Raw genomic sequence first — 23,857 nt, forward strand, 5'->3', positions numbered from 1 at the left:
ATTTTAGTGGAATAAGTTGTATAAAGATAGAAGGATTGTTTATTTATATTCATTTTATAATGACCTTTTAGGAGAAAATGTCTATATGGCAATAGTCATGCCATAGGCCAGAACCAAGTCAAAGAACTGGTAGTAGCTGGATGCTCTCTAAGGCAGCATAAAATGGTTTTATCTCGTGTTTTACAATGTTGAATGAAAAGAGGCAAAAGAACAGAACTGCCATCTTCTTTCATGAGAATCTCAAAAGCAGAATAATGGCTCTATGTGAACACATAGAACTACTACATTAACTACTTGCATAGATATGACAGATGTTTTCCACAGTCTGAACAGATTAGTTTTCTAGTTTGTAGCAGATGAAGTGAAATTGTGTTAACGAATGATGTTTTCTTTAAAAAAGAAAAAGATACTAGAACTTTATATATAAGGATGTTGTGTGCAATGGCCCTGAGTCCATTCATACCTGCATAATGGTATTTATACATTTCTAATGATTTTCAGAACCTCTTTAAATGGAAAGGTCATAATTATTACTGATCATCCCTTTAAGGGCAGTATTTGTAGCATGATCATGGCAAATAGCAACTAAGTCCAGTCAGAATTCTACTATTTAGCCATTTAAATGATAATTCAGTTGTTTCTTGTCAAGTGCTTATTCTTTTTCTCCAACCATAAGTGTTATCCTGACATAAAAATATATGTCCCAAATGTCCAGTATCCATCTTACTTGTACACTTTGAACTCTCTAACAAGATTCTTGTTTTGTAAGTTAAATGCTTTAGAGCTCACATAGAATTGTAGAGCCTAAAAATCGTGATTGATCATGATAAACTATTTTTTTTCATTATTGTGTTTGGGTTTTTTTTATATAGGATATGTTGATAAACTATCTTTTAAGATACTATAATTTTATCTAGCTTTTTATTATTAGCCAATTTCTGAAAATTGTCTATAAGATAGTCATCAGATTTAAACATGTTTGTCCTTTAGTTCCTTTTCTGTCCTCACATAAAAATATTTGGATGTAATTTGAAGGGACTTTAAGGTCAAATGAGCTGATGCCATGAGAAAGAGAGGTGAGAGACTGAATTCCAGCTTCATTTGTGATAAGCAGCAATGTCAGTCCTGTTTGCTGGGGGCAGGTACCATCTCACACAGCTGAATGAGAAAAAACCACAACATTTCAGCCAGCCTCTCCCCAGGGAACCACAGTGTGTGTCCTCCGTTTGGAAGGGCAAGGGAAGTGACTAGGAGGATTTAGTGCTGGGAGACAGGAAGGGGGAGGAGGGAGATTCTTACACTGGAGCACTCACATGTTCCCTGGGTAACCTGGTAGTCAGATCTGGTAACTAATAAATTGGATTAGGAGTATAGAGTTCCAAGCTAGGACTGCGGGACATAGTTGATCTCAAAGGAGAACAACAAAAGCATTACCATACATTGTACCTGAGCGGTTTGGTTCCTGTTTATGTTACGGCCAGTGCATTATTTGCCCAGCAGTGAAGGTGGATTTAATCCGTGCTCCTTTAAGACCCTTCTGGTGGTGTAAAAAACTGTGGTGCTAAGAATGCCTGTTGCTTTCCTATGCATGTTACTTAGGCATCGTGTTTGACTGAGAAGCAAAATCTGGGCACAGTAGTAAATGATGAGGCCTCCTTTGCTAAACTAGGTTATAATCAGTCACAAAAGGTGAAAAATCTTACAAGGTAGAGGTTAGCTGTGCTCCTGATGTCTCAGAAGACTGCAGTATATGTGTGCTTTCTCTGTCTCTCTGGCTTTCTCTCTTTTTTCTGTTCTCCTCACAACACATGTACGAGACCAGGCTTTTTATGTCATACTGCAGCAGTAGCACCATCCCACACACTCTCTGTCTCTGAAGAAATATAACCCTTCTCCCGTTTATCTTCAAGTAGATTTCAGAGATTTCTGAACTGAATATCTTCTGCCTGAAGGAGAGTGTGTCTGCTTTACCTGTAAAGAATTGACAGCCTAGGCTTGCATCAATTGCTCAAACACAAGTATCTAGTGCCATTTGAGACACCTAAGGGTGCCTGAGACATCCACCCAGGGCTGGTAGACATGACACAGGACCATCAGGACACCTGTGCCCTCCTGGAGCAGCAGCTGGCGATCAGGTGAGACACTCCAGGGCATCTCCAGTGGCGCAGGATGCCTGTCTTAGTTCTGATTTGAGCCTTCTGTTTCTGGGCGTAATGTATGTTTAATATATACAATGACTGATCAGAAACGAAGCTCCTGGTTTTGTTTTTGTTTTGTTCTGAGGCCAAGCTGTACAAATCTGTAATTACATCGTCTTCCTCTAGATGCTAATGGAACTGCTTGTACACTTAATTGCTTACTGTTGTGGGTAAAATGTACATAACCGAGCTCTCCAGTCTCCGGTTCTGGTTATGCAGCTGCTGTTCTTGACAGGGACTTTATTAATAAATGGCAAGCCATTCAGAATTTGTCTTGTTCACAGTACTAAAGAAGCAAAGCCACACAACTTTTAAAGCTGATAAGTAGAATTGAGGATGTATATTTTTACACAGAAGGCGTTGCATTTTGGGGCTTGTAAAATCTTCTGTCAATTCTGGCAGCATATAATTTGTGAAATAAGCAAAGGACTAGAATATGTAGCATTTTTTTCTGAGACCAGATTTATGCTTTTTGTGCCAGAACCACATTAAGCAAATCCTCTTCTTCCTTCTAAAGGAGGTAGCCAGTTTGTAGCTAACAAGAATTTTCTTTTTTCAGGGATAAACATTACTTTGAAAACTTTTCCATGCACCTGGGTAGTGACCAAAGACAACAAATAATGGAACAGGAAACCATAATTCATTTCTTTACTATATAGAAAGCTTGACAGATGACCTAAGCAGCTTTTTTAAGAGGTTGATTCGGTTTTTTGGCTGTTGGAAATGGAAAATCTGTCTCTTCTATTGTATTCTGTGTACATTTAATCAGCTTGTAATCCTCACCATAGTTCTTTGCCTATATTGCTTTTCCTTCTATTTCAGAGAACAAGAGAGGAAAACAGGCATAAAGCATTTCCAATGAGATGACTTTCAAAGATACAAATGTTGCAATTTGAACTGTTTGCATGGCTTTAAACACTGAGGGTTTAGAGCAAAATCAATATGAGGGACCTTTCTACTATTACTTAAGCATTTCTGTGCTTCAGATGGGCATTGGTAGCAATTGTGGTACATGATAGCTTTATTATGAAAGCTGTTCTTTTTTCCCCCCATCTATAGTTGATTAGCCATTTTGGTAATACTTTTTCAAGTCCTGTTTAAGGTTTTCTTTTAACGTAATATCAGAGCTGAAACCTCCAACCTGAAGCTAGACTGGATTGCTCTGTAGGTTGGCTCCTTTCCCTTGACCTCATTTTAGAAAGCACGCAGGCAGCAAAGTGACTTCTGGCGCTGTTTGTTCGGTCAGTGGCAGGAAGCCAATTACTCCAGTACACCAGGTATATGCAATTCCTTGGAAGTGTGTCCTGCACAGTACTGTGTAGAAATACATCTCAAATAAAAGGCATGAAAAGAAAATTATTCATTTACTGTGGCAGTAGTTTTCTTCTTGTTTTTCTTTTTTGATTGAACAGGCGCCAGACATTTTCAGCTTTGTGAGCTCTTCAGCTGGAACCAGTGGCCACTTGTATTGATAGACAGGTTAAAGTTCAAGGGACCTTTTGAGGTGTGATCCTTCAAGCAGTTTAATACAGTGCTTCTTTCTGACATTTATAGATATTTTCAGTTGATATGTGCCTCCTGAAAGACAAAGAATTGAAGCTGAAAGTTTCTATCATTCTGTCAGAAAATGACTGAACAAAACAATAACAAAAATCTACATTCTGCCTTCAGGAACCTTTGCATCTTCTATCTAGTAGATGCAATATGCTCCAGTTCTCCAGAAGCCTTATCTTTTTTTAATCCATCCAGTAATCTAATCTAGAAAATTTGACTTCTAAACCTACGTTGTTAGTATGGAAACAATACTTGCTAAATATAATATTTAATATTTATTGTAGGAAAGAGGTATAAAATACAGAAATCCAAATCTATTGCAGTGAGTAAATCTTTAGATCAGGTACTTTTGTATGAGACAAAAGTCTCCTGCACAAGACATCTCTCCTGTTCTGAGATGGCAATTTTCTGTCTGGTCAGCTGGCTCCATAGAGTCAACTGGACCACTAGATTAATCTTGAATCTATTGATATAAGTGGGTAATTATTCTTTTCTCTTGAAAGTGGAGCTAGCATAGGTATTATAGTTAAAATATACATATTTATGTGCAAATAGCTCTTACTAGATGATCTGAGCTTAAAAAATACAGAATTTGTCACCCTTTGTTGGAGCTGAGACATGTTCAGAGTGATTTAAAATAATATTGATAATAATTTATTGATTAGAACATAACTGGGAACTTCATAGGTTCATTTTGAAAGAGAATTTTTACATATATGATTTTTGTTCCTCCTTCTCTGTCAGTGCTTTACTACCTGCTCCTTTCTGAAAAAATGGGTTAATTGCCTTAATTATGCACACAAAGAAACCGCATAATCATGAATTAAAATGCTTATTTTCATAGCTGTGTATCCTACTTCTTATTCCATTCTGGTGTCCTACTCTGAGAGTCAATGAGTGAAGCAGATTCAAAAATCATTAAGATGGGAATTAGGACCAGAGTGTGGTTTGTTGTCGGGCTGCTGAGAGTTCCCCTGATAAAACAGACATTCAGGAATTGGCTGATCTATAGTTACGTCAACTAAGCAGAGGTCTAGTGTACTTGCTGATGTAGAGCAACAGAAAAATTCTTATCAGATGATCCTTATCAGATGATGCATGTGAGAATCAACTGCTGAAAACATAAAGCTGTTCTGTCATGTACCACTATGAGCACTCAGAAAAAAGTAATGTGACTGCATAATGCTTCCACTGTTCTGTGCTCTACTGATGAGAATTTTTTGGCAAAATACAGGCTTTCTTTTCATAAGAAAATGTCCATTATTCAAACCCAAAAGTTTTTCTGATACTGTACAATTTCCAGTGAAATTTTGCTTGATAGATCATTCATACTCATAGCCTACTTAATAAAATCTACATTATTTGGAAATAGCTTTTTTGTTTTATTTCTGGGATATACTGAAAGGTTTGCAAAGTTTTTGTGGTTCTGTTTTCTGTATGAAGTTTTATGAGTGCCTTAGGCATTAATTGTAAACATAAATGTAAAATATTGAGATTATGTCAAATCTGAATATGGAATAGAACATGTGACTTTAGGAAACCTCTGCAATGTAACTACAAAACTAGACGTTCTTTTTTTAAATTTTAGAATGATAGCTAAATCTAAAAGCTAAATAAAACAGTCCAGTTCTATAGGAGGATGCTGTAAATGAGCTTACAGATCACATAATTATACTGTCTAATCAAACAGTAGAGGAACTGTTGGGACTTTTTTTTATCAGTAGACAGAATGCAATACCATTAATCCATTTTACAGCAGGGTTTATCTCCTTAATTACTGTGTGCAGCTAGTTAAATGCAATGACAGGTCTAATAAATAGAGAATCTGTAAGCATCAAGAACAGGATTATCATGACATATTTATCTTAGTTTCTTTTTAAAGTTTAAAATCTCTAAAAGGTCTGAAAAGCTTTCTAACTGACTTTTATGGACTTTCTATAATACTATTTATATAAGAAAAGTTTCTATGTTCATGCACTGATGTAGGTCTGCAAAATACTGTTTAAAGATTTTTCTGTTTAATAAGATTTATGAGACAATATGTTTTGGAAAAGTGCCACACTTCTACAAATGTGGGATTGGGAAGTGCTGACAAGATTCAGGAAGGCAACTCAAAACCAACCTTATTTATCACAAGAAAATATTGGAGAAAATCTGAAGAAAAAGTAATTATGATTTCAAAAGCACATCTAGGCCTAGCATGTGTTAAATTTACAATGACAGTAAATTACTGCTAGTAGAAATCTGTTGCAGTTAAATTAAGCATTCATAAAAAGATTGCAAAACCAAATAATTATTTTGTTAGAAGTTATGTGTTTTCTACTTAGAATACTTCATGTCATTTCAAAATCATTTTAGCATGTACCAAATTTATAATTTGAAGCTTGGAAGAGGCTACCAAACATTTCAACAGAAAACAACTATCCTCATCAAGCTGATTCTTGGTATGTAACAAGATGAAAGGATGAGGGAAGGAAAGGTTCTTCCCAATGAAGTTTAGGGTGAAGTCACAGGTTCCAGGATATGTAGCTATGGATATAGTAAGAGACAGCTTGGTAGTTGGGTTGTTCGAGAAATGCTTGTATAATGAATCCTTCTTCCATGCGTGGGAGAGCTGTTGTGTCTTGCAAGTCCCAGAGTCCTACCTTGCTGATACCAGTTGCTTGGCTCAGCTGCCTTAGAATTTTTCAGGACTAAAATATTTCTGAAGAGCATGGCAAATGAATAAAGTGCACTTAAAGCGTGAATTGTGCATCATCGGTGATAGCAGTAAAATATCCTTCATGAACTGTTAATCCATGCCTTTTTATTATATGAATGAGGTATTCATGTATTTCTAAATTACTCTGTCTTCATAACTGAAGTTGTTCAATGGCTTTGTAAAAAAACTTTAAATATATAGTGAACTAAAAAAAAAAACCAAACATCAAGGCAGATACTCTTCACTTAGAAAACACTGATTTTGTTTTTTCATGACATTATACCAAAGACTGGAAAACACTTGTGCTCTTTGAGCTAATGTAACTCCTCTGTGAGATTCGTGCCACCTAAAATTCTAACCTGTGATGACTAACACTTACTGACATCAGCATTATATTGTAGAGTGTTTGGGATTAGGAAACAGTTGCCTTCAGCCTTTCAGTACAATGGGAGATTCATCTTTACTTCTTTTGTATCAATTAAATATTAAAAATGAATACCTGCATCATCGTTAGAGTAGGACTCACAAGACAAATCTGCAGGAAGCTGCCTAGCCTTGTGACTTGATTGCTATATACTTACAATTGTGTTTCTTTCCTAGCATTGTAGGTAAACATTTAAAAAAGTTTGATCAAATGGTGCATCTAAACTTAAACTGCAGCTGTGAATTAAAGAAGAATAAAATCCTTCACTGTGGGAGCTGTACAGCTATGGGTGGTATATTCTGTAAATGAAAGACAAGGTGAGGGAGAGTACAGCCTCTTAATGATGGTACTCCTCAGTTCACCTTTTTGGCATGCCTGTTTGAGTGCAGAGAGGACAAACAACCCTCAACCAAACATCAAGAAGTAAAACTAGGGAGGATCAGGCTCAGTTTAGAGCAAAAGTGTCAAGGGACCTAAGCGAAGGAAGCCTGTAGGGGCGAAGTTTGTATTTCATATGCCTGGCCCTAAGATTAGAGGGAATGCTAAAGAGGTTAAGGAGCACAACTGTCCAACATGACAGCGGACAGTGAGCATCCAAGAGCCATTACAGGAACAGGTGGAGAGAGCAGAGAAGTGCCTATGTCTGGTCAGAGCTGGAGGCAGCTGGGAATGAATGGAAAGATGAATGGTAAAGCAGATGAAAAGGCATAGGTTTTGTTGCTGTAATCTTTGCACTTGTATTTATGTATCCTTGAGATAAATGAAACACTGAGTACTGGGGTTTAAAAAACTTTGCATCTGTTAACTCAGCAGCTTTCATAGGCTTCTGAAGAAAAGAAAAGGGCCTGTAGGAGCACAATGCAGCTATAATTGTGAGGTTAATGTAATTAATGGAAAAGAACCACAGCCTGGATTTTCAGCCTTAAAATGTTAGGACAGTCTGGTTTGTAATAAGAGGAGGTAAGTCCCTGGGGTAAGAGTCAGAAATCCTCCTCTCAAAGGAATTATTCCCATGATTAAATTGAATGTTGTCAGATTTTGGGGGCTCACATCAAGTATAATCAAATATGTATCTGCATGTCAAGCTATTCTGCCTCTGAATGGAATTAATTAATTCCTCCTACTGCAAAAATAATTTCAATCCATGTCAAACAACTAGATAGTATAAATGAAGTTGTGAAAGTTTAGAAAATTTTAATGTCATTTCTGTAATCATGTTTGTGATGGAGGTGCCAAGATCTCTGTTTCAATAGATCAGAATCTAGCAGAATACCTGTGGTTGAGTAAGCAACTCCAACTCTATTAACACAAAAGAATTAGATCTTATTTTGATTAATCCTCTCTGAAAATTATTGTTGTCATTTTGTGAAATCATTTTGGTAAAGTTTATTTCTTTGTTCTGTAAGAATATCTTACTCTGCTGTTTTGTGTTCATTTAATGGTCCTCCCATTTGAACTTTAGTAAGAGTATTCCAGAAAAGAGTCTGAAATTAACTGTTCTGGATTAAAATTTAAACTGAATACAGCTGATGTGACCTCACAATAATAATCATAGTGAATAAAAAGCCTAAACAAGTATTTAAATAGTAATGCATTTTGGAAACAAGGGTAGAAAACAGGTATTTTTTGGCAAAGCATACTTTAAAATACTCCCTACTCAGCTACCTTTCATTTGAGTGTTTTGCAATTGTTTTTATTTTCTGGGGGTTTTTTTGTTTGTTTTTTGTTTGGTTGGGTTTTTTTAAGGTGTATCCTCTCAATGGTAAGAAATGTGCATTGGGTTTTTTTTCCTCTTTCTTTGTATTACTTCACAAAATGGAAATCTCTGGACAATGTTGATGCTGAAATCTCTCAAACATCTTTTTGAATTATGTCCTTGAATCTTTAAATAAATTAAAAAATCATATAGAGTCCACAAGTGCCTTGAACATTGCTTACAATTGAACTTTTAGTCATCAATAAACATGAAATATGGCATAAAGAAAACCTCAAAACCCACAGAAATAATGAGCTGGGATATATATAAAATGGCTTAGAAGTCTTACTTCCTAGTATGGTCAAATGGAGTGTTATTGAACACTGCAGAGCAGATAGCCAGCCAGGTCCTGATGCTGCTGTTCGAGCCATATAAGCACATAGACAGTTTTCAGCAGTTGCTGTCATTTGCTGACCTAGGAAAGGGTGTTGGCTGCTCAAAAAGGTGATATCCATCTGATTCATTGTCATTCGCACGTTATCTTTGCAGGGTGAAATTGTGCTCCAACGTGACTATTCTCAGTCTATAATGGCAATAAAATCTTAAGAGACCTTTTATGCCAATGATCACAATCAAAAAGGCTGTAAACACACTCATTTAACCCTGAGTGCTTATTTTTGAGGTTTGCTTGATTAAGGAATACGTGCAAAACCACATTCACCAGAACCAAACTGTTAATTAGCATTGCACTTAGTTTTCCTTTCTCCATTATCCATTCAAGGATATCCTGCATTGCATATTCAAGACATCATGTTGATATCTGCAGGTGAAAGCAATATATTGGTAGGAGACTACTGAACAAGGCACTTTCTCATTTGCATTAATTTTAGGAAATTTAACTGCTGCCCACTTTGCTGTAGTGTTTCTCTGTGGTCTTTATGCAGGTAAGCACTCCCTTGTGATCACTGCCAGGACTGTTTGCTGCTGTAGAAGAGCTGGCTTGTTTTCTGTGGGCAAACTGCCGGCTTCCTTCTCTGAGGAATGTTACTTCAGATTAAAGTGAATAACTTGATTCCAAAACTGAGAATTCCAATAAAAATTATGCTGCAGTAAAGATATGAAAAGCAATGGAAAACAAAACAATGTGTTGTTTGAGAATATGACAAGCAAATCATAGTATGTAGTTACACTTACTAACAAACAGGTTTACTGCCTGTTCTGGGTTTTTATACACACAGGGTTCTTCCTTAGTAAGTGTGTCAACAAACATTATCTTGTGATGTTGAATCAGGAACTTACTAGTTTTCTATTTTGAAATGAAAATGTAGCCAGGTTCTTGAAAGGAATGTCAAGGCTTTGCAGAGAAACTGAAGACTAGTGATTCATTCAGTAAAGCTATGAAGAACAAAGAAAAACTTGGCGGTTATGTTAATCGTGACCCTAAGAGAGCTGAACTTTTCAGATTGTATTTCACATCCCTGCAGGATCACATTTGTTGTACTGTCATGACTTTGAAGTCAGATTTTAATTTCTGAGTCCTAGAAAGGGACAGACATTAAGGACAGAATTTTATGTTATTGAAACTGGGTTTGAAGTTTTCTTATAAACAAATGCTTTCTAGAAGCCCAGTAATCTTCCAGCTAAAAGCTCTTTCTTCTATTGTGTATGTAACAAAGAGAATATTTCAAAGTGTTCTCACAAGTAATTAAAAAATAACCCAATGAATTTAGTTATGTGATTAATTTTGAGATCAGTGTGGGCCTTTTATAGAAAGTGATGGGGCAGCGTATCATTTAGCAACTAAAAAAGATGGTCATTGTGTTGGACAGAGATTCTGAGAATTATTTTTAGTGGTTTTAGTGTGTTTTTTTTTTTCCCTAAAAGTGTATGAGAGGTGCTTTATAAGGCCCAATTCATGTACTTTGCCTTAGGATAGGATGCTGGATTTGATGCTCTTGCTAGCAGCACCACTTGTACAGTGGTCTTTGTCCTTAGTACTGAGTGATAACCAGCTAAAGAACATTCTTTCTAAAAGAAAATTTGCAGCCTTTTAGGTGAAACTCTTATGTTTAGGGTGAGTTATGACAAAGAAAACTGCAGCAACTAAGGAATGACCTCTAATCCAGTTTACCTTCCCAGGCACTTTGCAGGCTGAGGAAAGTGGAAGTTGCATACCAGCATTGACTACAAATGATTTTTATGTCTGGTTTGCTACAATTCCTGTCAACAGTGTTTCCAGAACACCAATATGCATATACACCATATATACTAGATAATGGATTTAACATAATATTGTTCAAGAATTACTTTTTTGCAAATATTCTTCCTGAAGAGCTCTGGGAACCTTTTTCCTGTTTAGTTCTACTAATCCTGAAGTATTCAAAGATGGAGCTATTCAAGAAGAGTGAATTTCAGTTTCTTATCTCACCTTAACTCAAATTTAGTTTCCCATGTAGACGAATCCTAAGTCAAGGTCTCACGCGTCAATAAGAGTAGCCATGTTACATTTCATCCTATTTATGACCATTTTTAAAGAATATAAGGAAAAAGTTCACTGGCTTTATTCTTTCTTCTTTTAAACGTTTCTACAGCTCTCAAGTGTGTTTAAGCTATTCTAATGTTCTACTTATTACCAAGACCTACTTTGAAGTACTTTATTTGGCAATTCTTCAGCAGAACATTTATTTTTAACAATTCCAAATGTCAGAAGTTAGTTTCACACATAGAGTGCTGAATTCTAGCATCTCCTAATTTATTTTTTTTTTACATTTTAATTGCAGTATTGCAGTTTTAAATAAAAACCCTATTCATACTTTTACAATGTCATATACATTACATGTACTATATCCTTCAGAACTACTGAGATGGTAATGATTTTACAGCAAAATTGTACTTTACAGCAAAATTACTACAGCTGTTGTGCTAAAGCATTTATGTCTTGCTCTACCTTTTGAATGAAAACTTCTTTTAGTGAAAATAGATTTGTAGAAGATGTTAATTATTCAGTAAAAGTACATCTGAGTTAAGGTGATGGTATTTTTTCTACAACGTTTTAGGCAGACTAATATAACTTAATTATTTTAATATTTTATGCAATAGTCTGTCATAGTTCATTATGCAAATATTTGTGGTCTTTACATTTCATGGTTTTATTCCAAAAATAAAAATCTGTACTTTTTTCCTCAGAAACCAGGATACACATTGGAAACAAAATTTAAGATAAATTGGCTCTGTCATCCCATCTGGAAGGTGTGATTATATATTAAAAGCAAAATTTTAAAGCTCTAGTACTTCAAGAATTTAAGTTTAATTATAAGTAGAAAAAGTACAACTTCTGAATCAAATGATGAGTTACAGTTTGGATCCAAGGATGGTTTATCTTGGTTGTTATATTGACCCATTAGTCCAGCTGAACCAACTACCCTGATTCATCTGATGACCCCTAATCTAACTGTGTGTGAAGAGCCCAGCAGAACTAATGTAAAGTCTCTTGAAGGTAAATAGGATTGTTTTGACTGTAGAGGTTGAAGACATATTGTTACCCATGCACATGTGCTATCAGATATGAGACAGGGGGGGCAATAATTTCTTGAAAAAAGAAAAAAATAATCTGTAAATAAGTACAGAGGATCCAAATTACTTACCAGGATACAGATTCTACATCTTAATGTGTAAAAAAAATCTGTAACTATTAATTAACAGTTACCAGAAGTGTTAATTGTTAAAGCTTGACCACATTTATATATGTTGAACTGTGGTATGCAGCAAAGAAATTCTGTCCCAGACCTAATTTCTACTTTGGAAAAACAAAAATGTTAGTTATATACAGATTATATAGTATTTACTGTAGTTTGATTCCAAAGAGAAATCATGGAGCAAACTGGTGTTATTTTAATATTCCTGGTTTTTTTTTTGCTCATATGTGACTTTTTCAAGTAGAGGAAAGGACACTCATGTTGTCATAGTTGATTCTTTGATCACTGAACAATGCTATTATTTTTGGTGTTGAACACTTACCAATCTTCTGTCCTTTACAGCTGCAGAAATTGAACCAAAGAGGCTTTCAAAAGCAATGACAGCAACATGTTTTCTTAGTATTAGTTGAGAAAATATTTTCAGTACAAAGTTATCAGTTCTGATTTATGCCGTTTTAAATCAAAGAACATCCGTTAACTTTTTTATGATAGCGTGTTCTTGATGTTTCTAAAAGGACTTTGTACCTCTTTACATGCTCTTTTCAAAGGATGAGTATCAACATTTGTCAACCCATATTTTCTAGTCCCAAGGAGTGAAGGGAATAATCTGCCTTTTAACAGCTTCTTTGGTCACAGTGCTCAAAGCTGCTGTTTGCTGGAAAAATAAAGCTTTTTAAGGAACTATGGGAAATAAGATCTTATGTGCCTTTTCTGTCTGCTTATCACATTAGCTCCAACAAGTTAAACATACTGAAGGTCTGCCATCTTCTTCAAGCATGGTTTTTGGTAACATGATTTATGAGTTTGCATTTGATTTCCCAGCTTGTTGTTGATAGTGGATTCAGCTAGATTATGATGAAGACTGTGAGACATCTTGAAGTATTTGGCAAATTCAAGATGAAATAGCTTTAGCTAGAACTCTAAATAATGTATATAGAAGTCATGGGAACCTTTCAGATTAAATGTCAATCTTCAGACAAAAATAAATATTCAGCAAAAGCCATTAGGAGAATAATTTTCAATTTACAAATCAGCCCTATAGATTTTTATTATTTTTCTCTTCTTTCATGGATTGATTGTGAAATGGGAATGTCAGATAATGGAAAAGGACATTGAGGCAATAGTAACTGTCATAGAGTTTAGGATAAGAGAAGACTAGCTGATTACTTGTTAGATCTAAAAGAAAACAGATAAAACATCTCAATGTATGTACATAGTAAGTAATTTTGAAGTTTGAAGACTTTTTCAATAAGCTTCAACCTGGAAAGAAATTGAACAGGGGACCCAAATTAGTATTGAGGGTCATTCTTTAGCAGAAATGAGGGAGCACTTTGAAAGCCTTGGCTGAGATGGGTTTCATTCTGTAGCTGCGTGTGAAGAAAGGAAGGTGAGAGAAATTCCCATGTAAGAAGTCATGATGATGGCATATATTAAATCTAATAGTGAAAGTTACTTTCAGGGAAGGATGAGTAACTTAGGGAGGCAAAAGGAACAACAGGGAAGGGCAGAAGCAACAGGATCCCAGATGAGCCTCCTTCTCTGGGGTGCCTCCCCAGAGCAACAGGTGGAGATGATGCAGGATGGTGAAATAGAGGCCTGCAAATAGAAGATCTTTATTATTAATAAGGTTAAGGTTTCTCAGGCACTTGCAATTTGTTTGATTAGGTTAGTTGAGAATTATGCAAAAATTCAAAACTGCTCTGGAGAGCTTGGATGGATTAATGTTTTCACATTGAAACTGTGTAAAACTCCATGGCCTTTTGTGATTTCAGCTAAGTGCTAAAGAAAACTTAGGAATTTTGACTAATTTTTTTAAACACAATGTTATTAAATGAGACATGAAGGATAATATTTATATAGTATTAGAGTGGTAAATAGTAAATTTATAGGATGAGTAAGGTAAAATGAATTGAAACCTTTTAGAGAATGCCTCCCTGAAGGAAAACCACTTCATCTTGCATAAAAATGATCAATATTTCAACAACCAAGGCAATTCTATTTGAAAATGCAGAGTTTTATCATTAAGAAAATGTAACTTCCAGTGTTGTTATATAGCTGCACAACTTGTATTTTAATTGTTCAATATGAGAGTGAAGTTTTGGTATATCAAAATGTTGGCTGAATTACCATCACATTCAATATTTATTTTCTAATGACTAAATCATAATTGCAGATCAGCGTGTACCACTCATATACTTAAAATAATCATGAAATACATGTGATTCATGGAACCCTTAGCAGCCATAAGGCTTCCTGTGCATATGCTCAGACACAGCAATGACTGAGAAGTAATTCTATAAAACACATTTGTAGCACTGAAAATGTGGTATATCTTGCACTTCTCAGTATCAGAATTTATTGAGAGCACCTCTAACTAGAAGTATTAGGTAACTGCATTTTTTATGATTTCAGAGAAGTAAAACACACAGTCCAGAGCTGTCAGTTCTAACCCTTACTCCCCACTGATATGCTGGCCTCGTCTTTCCTGGCAAAATGTCCCTCAATGAGCTTGGTTTTCCCTACCATAATGTAAAAAACCTTGGAGTAAAAGGTTAGCCATTTTGAAGCCATGACAGTTGGCCACTTTGTAACTGCAGGTAGGAGCAGAGAAACAGGAGTGGCAACCTAAAAAGAACACTCCTGAATCTTTACTACCATACTGTGCATATTTTTCAAGTATCTCTCATCCATTTATATGATCAGGTGTTTTATAGCCATGTATGACAAACATTGCAACTGTATCTGGAATTTTTCATAGTCAATATTTTTCTTCCATCTTGCAGAAAAACAAAAATGATAAAAGATTTTTTGTAATCTGTACATTTAATTTTATACTTGAAAAAGTGAGAGCATGGACTTTTTGCATGGTTGATTTTTATTACAAAATTTTTTTATTTCTGATCTACATGGTTTTAAAGTATTTTTTGGAGGGAATGGTGTATTTAGGTAAATTTTTATTTTATACATGCACGTTCTTGATAGAAAAGTGTAAAATACGAATGATAGCAATTCACATTAAAAAAATAAATGGATTTTGGGCAATTCATGTAGGGAATTTTAGAATTCAAGTGAAATAATGGTATGTTTTATTTTGCTGGGACATTTCCAAGGTGAGGTTTTGCTGTTCCCATTGTGGATTTCTCCATGTTCAAATCACAGAAAGAATAAATCACAGAATATTCTGAATTGTAAGGGACCCACAGGAACCACTGAGTCTGACTCTTAAGCGAATGGCCCATAGAGGGATTGAACCCACAACCTTGATGTTATTGGCACCAGGCTCCAACCAACTGAGCTAATACTTTCCTAAATCTCAAATATGTAGGAATGTAAACAATTGGTGGAATTGTCATTTCTTTTTATGTGTTCGTGTTTAAATGAGGATGTAACGTCTGCCTTTAAAAGCTGAGGAACTGCTGGGTGAGCAATGCTTTCTACAGGTGAAAATTATTCAACTGATTATTAAAAAAATCACTACAGATAGCAAAACTGGTTTCTAGTTTTAATTCTAAATAGTTTTAGAGGAAAATTCCCCTCTTTCCCAAAATTTTGAAAAACTATTGGTACATAAATTAATTAATCATATTGTCAGGGATAATTACTCTCCTTCTCTTTAATTTAAATTTCACGTTACACATCATCCCATTTCTACCTTGTAATGTTCATTTAGAGGGTCAAATCACTTTTATAATGACATTTACAATTATCCACTTAATTTTATTATTCAATATTAAATAGTCCAAACAGAACATGAAACATTTGTACAGTAATATTTTTAAAGTAATATTTTTTTTCTGCTCTTAAAATTTTTCACACATTGTCACGATTGTCACAGCTAGGCTTTTCTCAACTAGTTAATGGGAACATAATGATTAATGTTTTACAAGCTGGAGTTGATTTAATCAACACAGATAATTTTTTTAACTGGCATCATGATTGCTGAATATTCATATTAATAACCATTTCTTTTCACATTAACATGTGTTTATTACTTTCAAAGAATTACCTGTGTGTTCCTTACCCATCTTCACAGTGACTTTGACTAATTTTGAAGTATAGTAGGAAACAGGGTTAGTTTACACTTTACTTTTTACAGTTTATGTCACTTCCCCTTTAACAGGATCTGTGGCAAAAGCCAGCTTTTTTTTTGTGCAAAGTTTCCAAAACAGTTTTAAGTGAAGTCCAGATGTGTAAGTGACAAAGCTGTATCTTGGCAGTGCTTGATGGTTAGGAGACTTACGTGGCAAATAAAGACAGTTTTGGGAAAACAGACAAATGTTCTTTTTCTCAGATTCAGAAGTTAACTTCAGGCTGAATTTTCCTGTGCTTGTTCTTGAAGACTCTTAAACTGAACCTTTGACTCTCATTTATAGCAGTGATAGCTAGTAATTTATTTTCCCTTGGAAACAGAGGAGATAGTCTTTAAATTTAATCTGAAAGTGAAATTGTCCAACTACTCTGCCTCTCTGCTTGAGGATCTCCCTTCTTAAGTAATCCCCTACCCTGCACTTTTTTTTGCTGTCATTTTAGCCTGTGTTTAGGACAATTATTTAGTATTTCCAAACATTTCTCTCTTTTGCTTGATTCCATAGAAAAAACGTTTTCTCATGAGGACATTTTTGATCCCTGATTCCTTTTTTTTTTTTTTTTTTTTTTTTCATAGTTACAGAAACTGTGGGTGGGCCTCAAAGCCTATTGCCCACAACTGGACATTGGCATCAGCTGCATAGACAAGTGAGGATGAGGGAAACACAGGCCTGGTAACCTCAGGTGGCACTGTTAAGGAGAGGCAGGAGCAGAGGCATTTGGATTGTCTGTAAAAGCACAGACACCACAGCACCATAAGTGCTGTTTACCCAAGATAACAGAAGATGGGTTTCCACCCACTCCTTTCGTTAATTGCAGATGTCTCTTTCTCCCTTGAAAACTGGGGCTGCTACTTGTAAGATGCTGTTTTCAGATGTCCCGAGAGAAATAATCTTCCTTTTTACTGTACAAATTTCTCTTTTCCATGTTATATCACATTACTTCTGCATACAATTTTCTTTGCATCTTAAAGCAGTTCAAATAGTCCATTTTTCTCTTTCACAAAATAACCCCTCCAGTTTTTTCTTATTGCTATTATTTCTTAGTTGTTGTTCTTTTCTTTTTGTCTATTATTTCTTAGCAGCACAGTTCACAGGCAGGGTAATACAATTAATTCCAATTTTAAGTAGTATTTCAGGTTTTCTGATTGTATTTCTAATGTTTCTTTTCAATTTATCACACTTAATTTAAAGAAAACAAACAAACAAATTAAGTCCTGCCCAATACAACTGGAGCAATAATTCTTTTTTGTTATTTTTCCTTGTTCTTTTTACAAGTTTCTCTGTCCCGTGGAATGCTGGGGTATGAGTATTTTAACACGTGTTGCTTTGTCTTATAAATTGACATATCTATTCTTTCCTAAAATTTCTAGTTTCATTACTGAACTGTCAGCTCCTAAACTCTGTGGCTATTTCACTTTAATATGTAAGATCTTACGTATATTCAGATCATTTTATACTGTTATAATCTGCTTAAGTTTGCTGTGTTGAAAGTCCATTTTTCTAACTTCTGTTGTAGACCTCATTATTATCAATTGACAAATGTCTCATCAGTGACACCCTGGAGAGATTTTGTTGCTCTGTCCAGCTTCTCAGTGGGAAATTGTACTGTAGATAGACACAGTTTTTTCTTGTAAGCACACAGAAAAGTTTGGTGGCACAAGTTGCCATAAAGGACATTCCAGCCAGATATTGGGAAAATACCTGATGTGGCTGATTCACCACTGAAACTGGTTGTCCAAAGCATTTTTGAAATCTCCATGCCTTCAGAGCTTGAGCAGAAATGCCTCTGAGTAATTTTATGTAACTTTGAAGTTATAGCTGTCTTTGAGGTTAGTCCTGCTTTGATCAAGAGCTTTTATCAGTTGGGGGTCCCTTCTAAGCAAAATTATCCCTTGGTTCTATGGTAGATCTGCAGTGGGTCAGCTCAGGACTCTTGAGGACATCTCTACAAAGAGTGGATCCATGAGGTGATAAGGTCACTGGTGACACAGACTGCATCCTTTTGTGATTCTGTAGCATCTTCGGAATCACTTTAACTTTGCTTGAGCAGCTTTTCCAGATCACCTGGTCTGTTGTTGTGCTCTGCACTTCTAGAATATGAGCTATACCTACAGGGCACGTTACATCTGTTGGCTGTCACCTATGCAGCGAGCTATTGCAAGGTCAGAGCAGCTTAAAGGCTCCCACGGGACTCCTTCCCTCCTGCAAGTATAAGAGGAATTTCAAATACTTGCCATCTGGTCACTGCTCTGAGAAAACGTGGAACCACTGGAAATCATAGAATTTGAAGCTGTTTTGAGCTAATGTTGTTCTACCAGAGCCTGGCCCCCTGCTGTGAAGTGTTACAAATTTATTTTTGTATATTTGAAAACACATTTTCAAATACGTTTGTACTTCCACTTTGGAAAGTTCGATTTGGAGTCGTGCTCATCCAAACATGGAGGGAACAGTGCAAGTGATAGAAACACGCCATGGCTCTTTGCAAGAAGTGGCAATGATGCTGTCAGACTCACATGAGCATTTTGTCACTGGGGCTCAGGAGGGGCTGTGTGTTTGTGTGCATGACTGAGGAGCAGACACCCCAGGAGAGTAACAGTGTGTGTGTTGGGAACTGGGGGGGTGAGTGTCTATGAATAAACTTCTTCGGTCTATAGGTACCTCTGAAGTAGAACAAGTTATGTGCTGGAACTGTCTCCCATGCATGTGGTTATTTCTGTGTAAGAGATGCGTTCCCAGAGTATTTCATCCACCCACTTGCTTTCTCTGATAAAATTTTTTAACACTGCGTTTTCCATTCGGTGCACTGTGTAAAATACTGAGTAAATAAGGTTGCTAAGAGCCTTGTTCTATGCTAATTTGAATTGAATTAAGGCTTTAGAGAACTGAGGAGGCTTGTCTTAAAACTCCATTTACTAAAATTATCCTTACAGGCTTGAATGTAATTGTACTTAGGTCAACAAAATATGAAGAAAAACATGAAAGTGGTTTTATGACGGAACAGTACTTTCTAAATTTATATTTGATTTGAATACCACTGCATTTTTGTAATTTATACATTTTAATTAGGTCCAATCAAATATTGGAACAAATAAAAATAATATATGGTATATATATAATATAATAATATAATAATAATGGCCAGTCTTCGCGAGCGAAGATCCGGGGAAGGTCTTTACACCTTCCAGCCTGCGCATTGGATTTTTTTTAGGTGAGACACAGTGTGCGCGGAACTGAGCCCACCCTTTAATCCTAAGGTTCATCTGCCGGGGCCAAGCGAGCTTGGACAGTGGCAGTGAGGTCCTTAGGACGTAGGTGGGTTGCCTTTAAGGGCTAACGAGCCCCACCTGCCCGGGAGTGGCCCTGACCGGGAATCGAACCCGGGTCTCCGCGGTGATAGCGCGGCGCCTTTACCACTAGACCACCAGGGGCTCTGGTATATATATATAAAAAAAAAAAAAAAAAAAAAAACCATATTATGTAGCATATTGCAAATTTTTTATATGCTCGTTCATAAATCATGAAGATGATCTTTTCTCAAAGTAGTCAGCCTAAAGCTGACTCAATTTCAATAAACTTTTTAACTAAGTGCTTGTTTCACAATTTTTTTCATACACATAGAAAAGGTTATTTAATGAAAGTTATGTTAAAATAATGATGTATCCCTAATTACAGAAATCTTTATCTTACATGATACAAAACTGTAGATTGTTTCTACTGAGAGATATAGCACAGAAAGAAAGAAAATGCCCATTTAGTCACAGCTCTGCACAGTTGCTGATGAGGTTTTCATTTCACTCCAGTGCTTTGACCACTCTGTATGGTTAAATTGAGAAGTGGCACAGGAGGCTTCTTGTAATCAGAGAATTTAGGAAAAATCTGGTATTCAAGGAGTTTTTCTGTATAAGTCTATTGCTACGGGGTCATGAGTTGATGCATTACAAAATACCATTTGGGTGTATCTGTGTTTGTACTGTAAAACAAAGTTCTCAAAACTAAAAGTAATAGCACACTTGGGAAAATCTGAATTTTTCTAATGACATAGGCACTGCCTTTCCTCTGGTATAACGATGAGTTTTTTGTAAACACAGAAACAATAGAACTCCACATTAGCTCATGCTAATTGGAATACAAATTCTGCAGGAAAAAAGATACTGGAGGCCTAAAAAAATTAAAGACATATAAATGAAGTGAAATCAGTATACAGTGAATATGGAAAAAATATAATTAACCACTTTAGCATGGAAAAATTATAGTAAGACAATATGTGAAGTTTTATTTTTTGTTTAAAAAAAAAGAGATTCAGGTACAGTAGTAACATCAAAAATGAATAGTAAATTGCTCTGATGGCGGTATTTAGTCCTCTCTGACTTTCTGGAATGTGTATGCCTTTTCTTAATAGCTCTTACAAATTTAGCAAGTTACAAAAGCATACAACCAGTCATTGTTGTGTCCATTCTAAAGCTAGATTTTCTTAAGGGATGGAGTGATGGTCTCTTGCCTCTGCATTGGCTGTGGTGTTGGTTCCAATATTTCAAATGGAAAATGGAGTCAATCAAATTTGATAAAAGTATCTCACTGATTTTATTTTTCTTTTCACAGATTAAGATGCTTGGTAAAGCAGTTGGAGAAGGGTGACATTAATGTGGTGGACTTAAAAAAGAATATTGAATATGCAGCATCTGTCCTGGAGGCCGTTTATATTGATGAAACCAGGTAAGTCAAAGGGAAAAGATGTTGTCAACTGCATTATAGAAATTTGGTTTTTGCATGCAGTTGTAACCTACATGAGCTGAAGGTCTGTGCACATTAGAAGAAGCTCATGTTGCTCTTTGATCTTTTAGTGACAAGGTTAAATCAAGTAAGTTTCAAAGGTCAGATGTAATTGTTGTCTGGAGAGAAATGCTCAAAGAAATGAATCAGGATGCTATAATCTGGTCAGCAAATACATAAATTAATGAAAACTGTGATTTATTTTGTATTGTTTGATGCTTTGTTTATGGTTATTTTTACTGTCAGTATTACTGGCAATCATCTATACCGTGGGTTGACTCCAATTAAATTAGAAATCCCAAGTATTTGGCTTCTTGGAAGATTTTTAATATATGTACTATATTGAAGTTAAATAGCTAACTTACAGCTTTTCTTTCTGCATGCTGACCTCTTTAAGTTTTTTTTTCTAAGCAGAAAGGTCTTATAAAGATGTCTGCCAAAACTTCAATACTGCTGGACTGTGCAGTGTATTGTCTCAGTTCTATACTACATTTAAGACTAATTTCATGGACCTAACACTGTCTCTCTTTGTTGTGTCCCCAGCACCCCCTCCTCTTTCAAATCTACGTAGTTGATATGGTGCTTGGAGTATTGCTTCGATGTTTTTCTGATTCTTGTGATTTACACATCTGCTATTGTGGCACTAGAAAGCCTACCCATTTGAAAACAGAAGAATGGAAACAATAGCAAATGAAGCTGGTACTAGTGATCCATTTTCAATGATCATATGACAGACTAGGTTGGCACGATTATTTATACTGGTGTCCTGCTCTTAGAGTGCATGCGTGTCCTATTCTGTAAAAAGCTGACTTAACAGGGTAAGGTAACAGGGAAAACTTTTCTGATCATGCTCCCAGCTTCAATATTGTTCTAGGGGACACTTTCAACTTGATCCCAAGTTAAATATACAACTTGAAAAGGAATAGGGACCTAAGTGACTTCCAGAAGCCTCACATGTGTTATGAAGATGAATTGAATTAATTTAAGGTAAATATTTTAAAATATTGGTAATTAAAATGCCACCATCAGTATACTTATGTCAGTTTTGCTGACTAAGTTAAGTTAATCCAGTTTCTTTTATATAAAATCAAGGGTTAATTTGTGGATTTACATTAGTTTGCTGTCATATTTGTAGTTCAATTGGTACAGGTCCTTAGGGTGCCAGATTTTTTCTTATCTATATCTATCTATCTATCTATCTATCTAACTATCTAATGTATATTGAAATTATCGACAAACTTCTATTTTGGTTTACAATACCATAATAGAGGCCATAAAGGAACAAAAGCAGCGTATCATTGAGTCAAATGCCAGTGGAGGCTGAATTAGCTTGTGTGGTTGCATTTGTCCTTGTTCCCACCAAAGAATACAAGTTCTTTGTCCTGCACAGAGCTGTGGTAGTCTGGAACTGAGTTAACTGAACTCACTAGTAGATTAGAAATAATAGTTTAGATCATAAGAAAAACAGCCTATTCCTGCTCAATCTGAACATGCACTTTTATACATCACAAAGTTCAAATTACTTCAGTAGGTTTCTTTCATATGATTTGCTGTTCAGTCAGTGTCTGCAACTCACATGAAAATACCCATGCTTTCTATTTTAAGCCCATTCTTGAACCCTGGATTTTGTCCTGATGAATTTACTGACCCACTGCTTAGGTATCCAAGCAGAGGAAGATCACAGCTTCGACCAGCGATCTAAAAATGAATCCTATCTGTGGTAGTCTCTTCTTTCCCACCTTTCTGGGAAACAGACTTAAGAGAGCTGAGGGAAAGCTCTCTTAAATACCTCTACAGACAGAATAGGAATAGCAACAAACTGAGAGTTCATTATAAGCATCCTTCTAACTCATCTTTCTGTTATGACGCATATCCTGTTACATAGGATAATAAAATGCTTCCGCCAACGGTTGCTCACCTATTGCAAAAGGACCTTCTACAATTCTTCACAACAGAGATGAATAAAGCAAAAATACAGGTCAAAACTAAGGTCAATAAAGAGACCTAAGTATCACATATCTCACAGAGGATGTTCAGTAATGTAGCCAAGGATCAAGGAAGAGCCCAGTCTGTTCCCCAGTTCTGGGAAACCATTTGTGCTACTTAAAAATGAAATCTAGTTTTGGAAAAAAACACTTTTCTCTTTATAAACCTGAGTCTTTTCCATTGAGCAGTTCTAATTTCTTGCAGTAGAAGATACCCATTTTCCCCCCTGTATACTGTTACTTCGAATTTCTTGAAAAGCCTGTATCATACTATTAAGTTGTGTATGCACATAGAAGTACATGCAAAAGTGGAAGGTTATGGGCTATTGAATTTTTATTTATAGTGTAACAATCAGCTGGAAATAGCTGTAGAATTCACCCCTTTAGCAGAGGATGAAATATTTTTTTCAGGTCCTCTGACCCCTTTCTCTGCTGCCATGTTTTCCTATGCTATAGTCATTTATCTGAGCATTTTTTATAACTGTGTACACATACTTGTTTCCATACTTGAGCTTTCTAAAACTGTGTGCAGCTGGATTGGGGAAAAGGCAGAGAAACAACACAACAGATTATTCTATTTATGAAGTTCTGAGAGTAGTGTTCTTAGAAAAAGGGATAGGCAGTAGGGATAACCTTCCAAAATGAGGAAAAATTGGTTTGGACCAATGACTGTCAATATCCCATATAAAAACTGATGGAAAGCTAGAAAGCACACGCATCAGGCACCTCATAAGTCCTGCTTTCCC

The 23,857-nt window shown here is 35.8% G+C and overlaps 1 protein-coding gene across 8 annotated transcripts in view; it reads left to right on the plus strand.

Moving 5' to 3' along the window:
• The window catches only part of PDE1A (phosphodiesterase 1A), a 152,876-nt gene that overhangs the window by 75,311 nt on the left and 53,708 nt on the right, over positions 1-23,857 (plus strand). For 7 of the 8 annotated variants that reach the window (XM_050339535.1, XM_050339534.1, XM_050339533.1 and 4 more), the window contains one exon: positions 20,956-21,069. In XM_050339535.1, the coding sequence (XP_050195492.1) occupies positions 20,956-21,069 (114 nt within the window). Of the gene's footprint in view, positions 1-1,912; positions 2,136-20,955; positions 21,070-23,857 lie in introns of those variants that run through there. The other variant, XM_050339536.1, reaches the window with a different exon arrangement.

This window comes from Myiozetetes cayanensis, unplaced genomic scaffold (assembly GCF_022539395.1).
Source record: "Myiozetetes cayanensis isolate MyiCay16 unplaced genomic scaffold, myiCay2020 scf9, whole genome shotgun sequence".
NCBI classification, from domain to species: domain Eukaryota; kingdom Metazoa; phylum Chordata; class Aves; order Passeriformes; family Tyrannidae; genus Myiozetetes; species Myiozetetes cayanensis.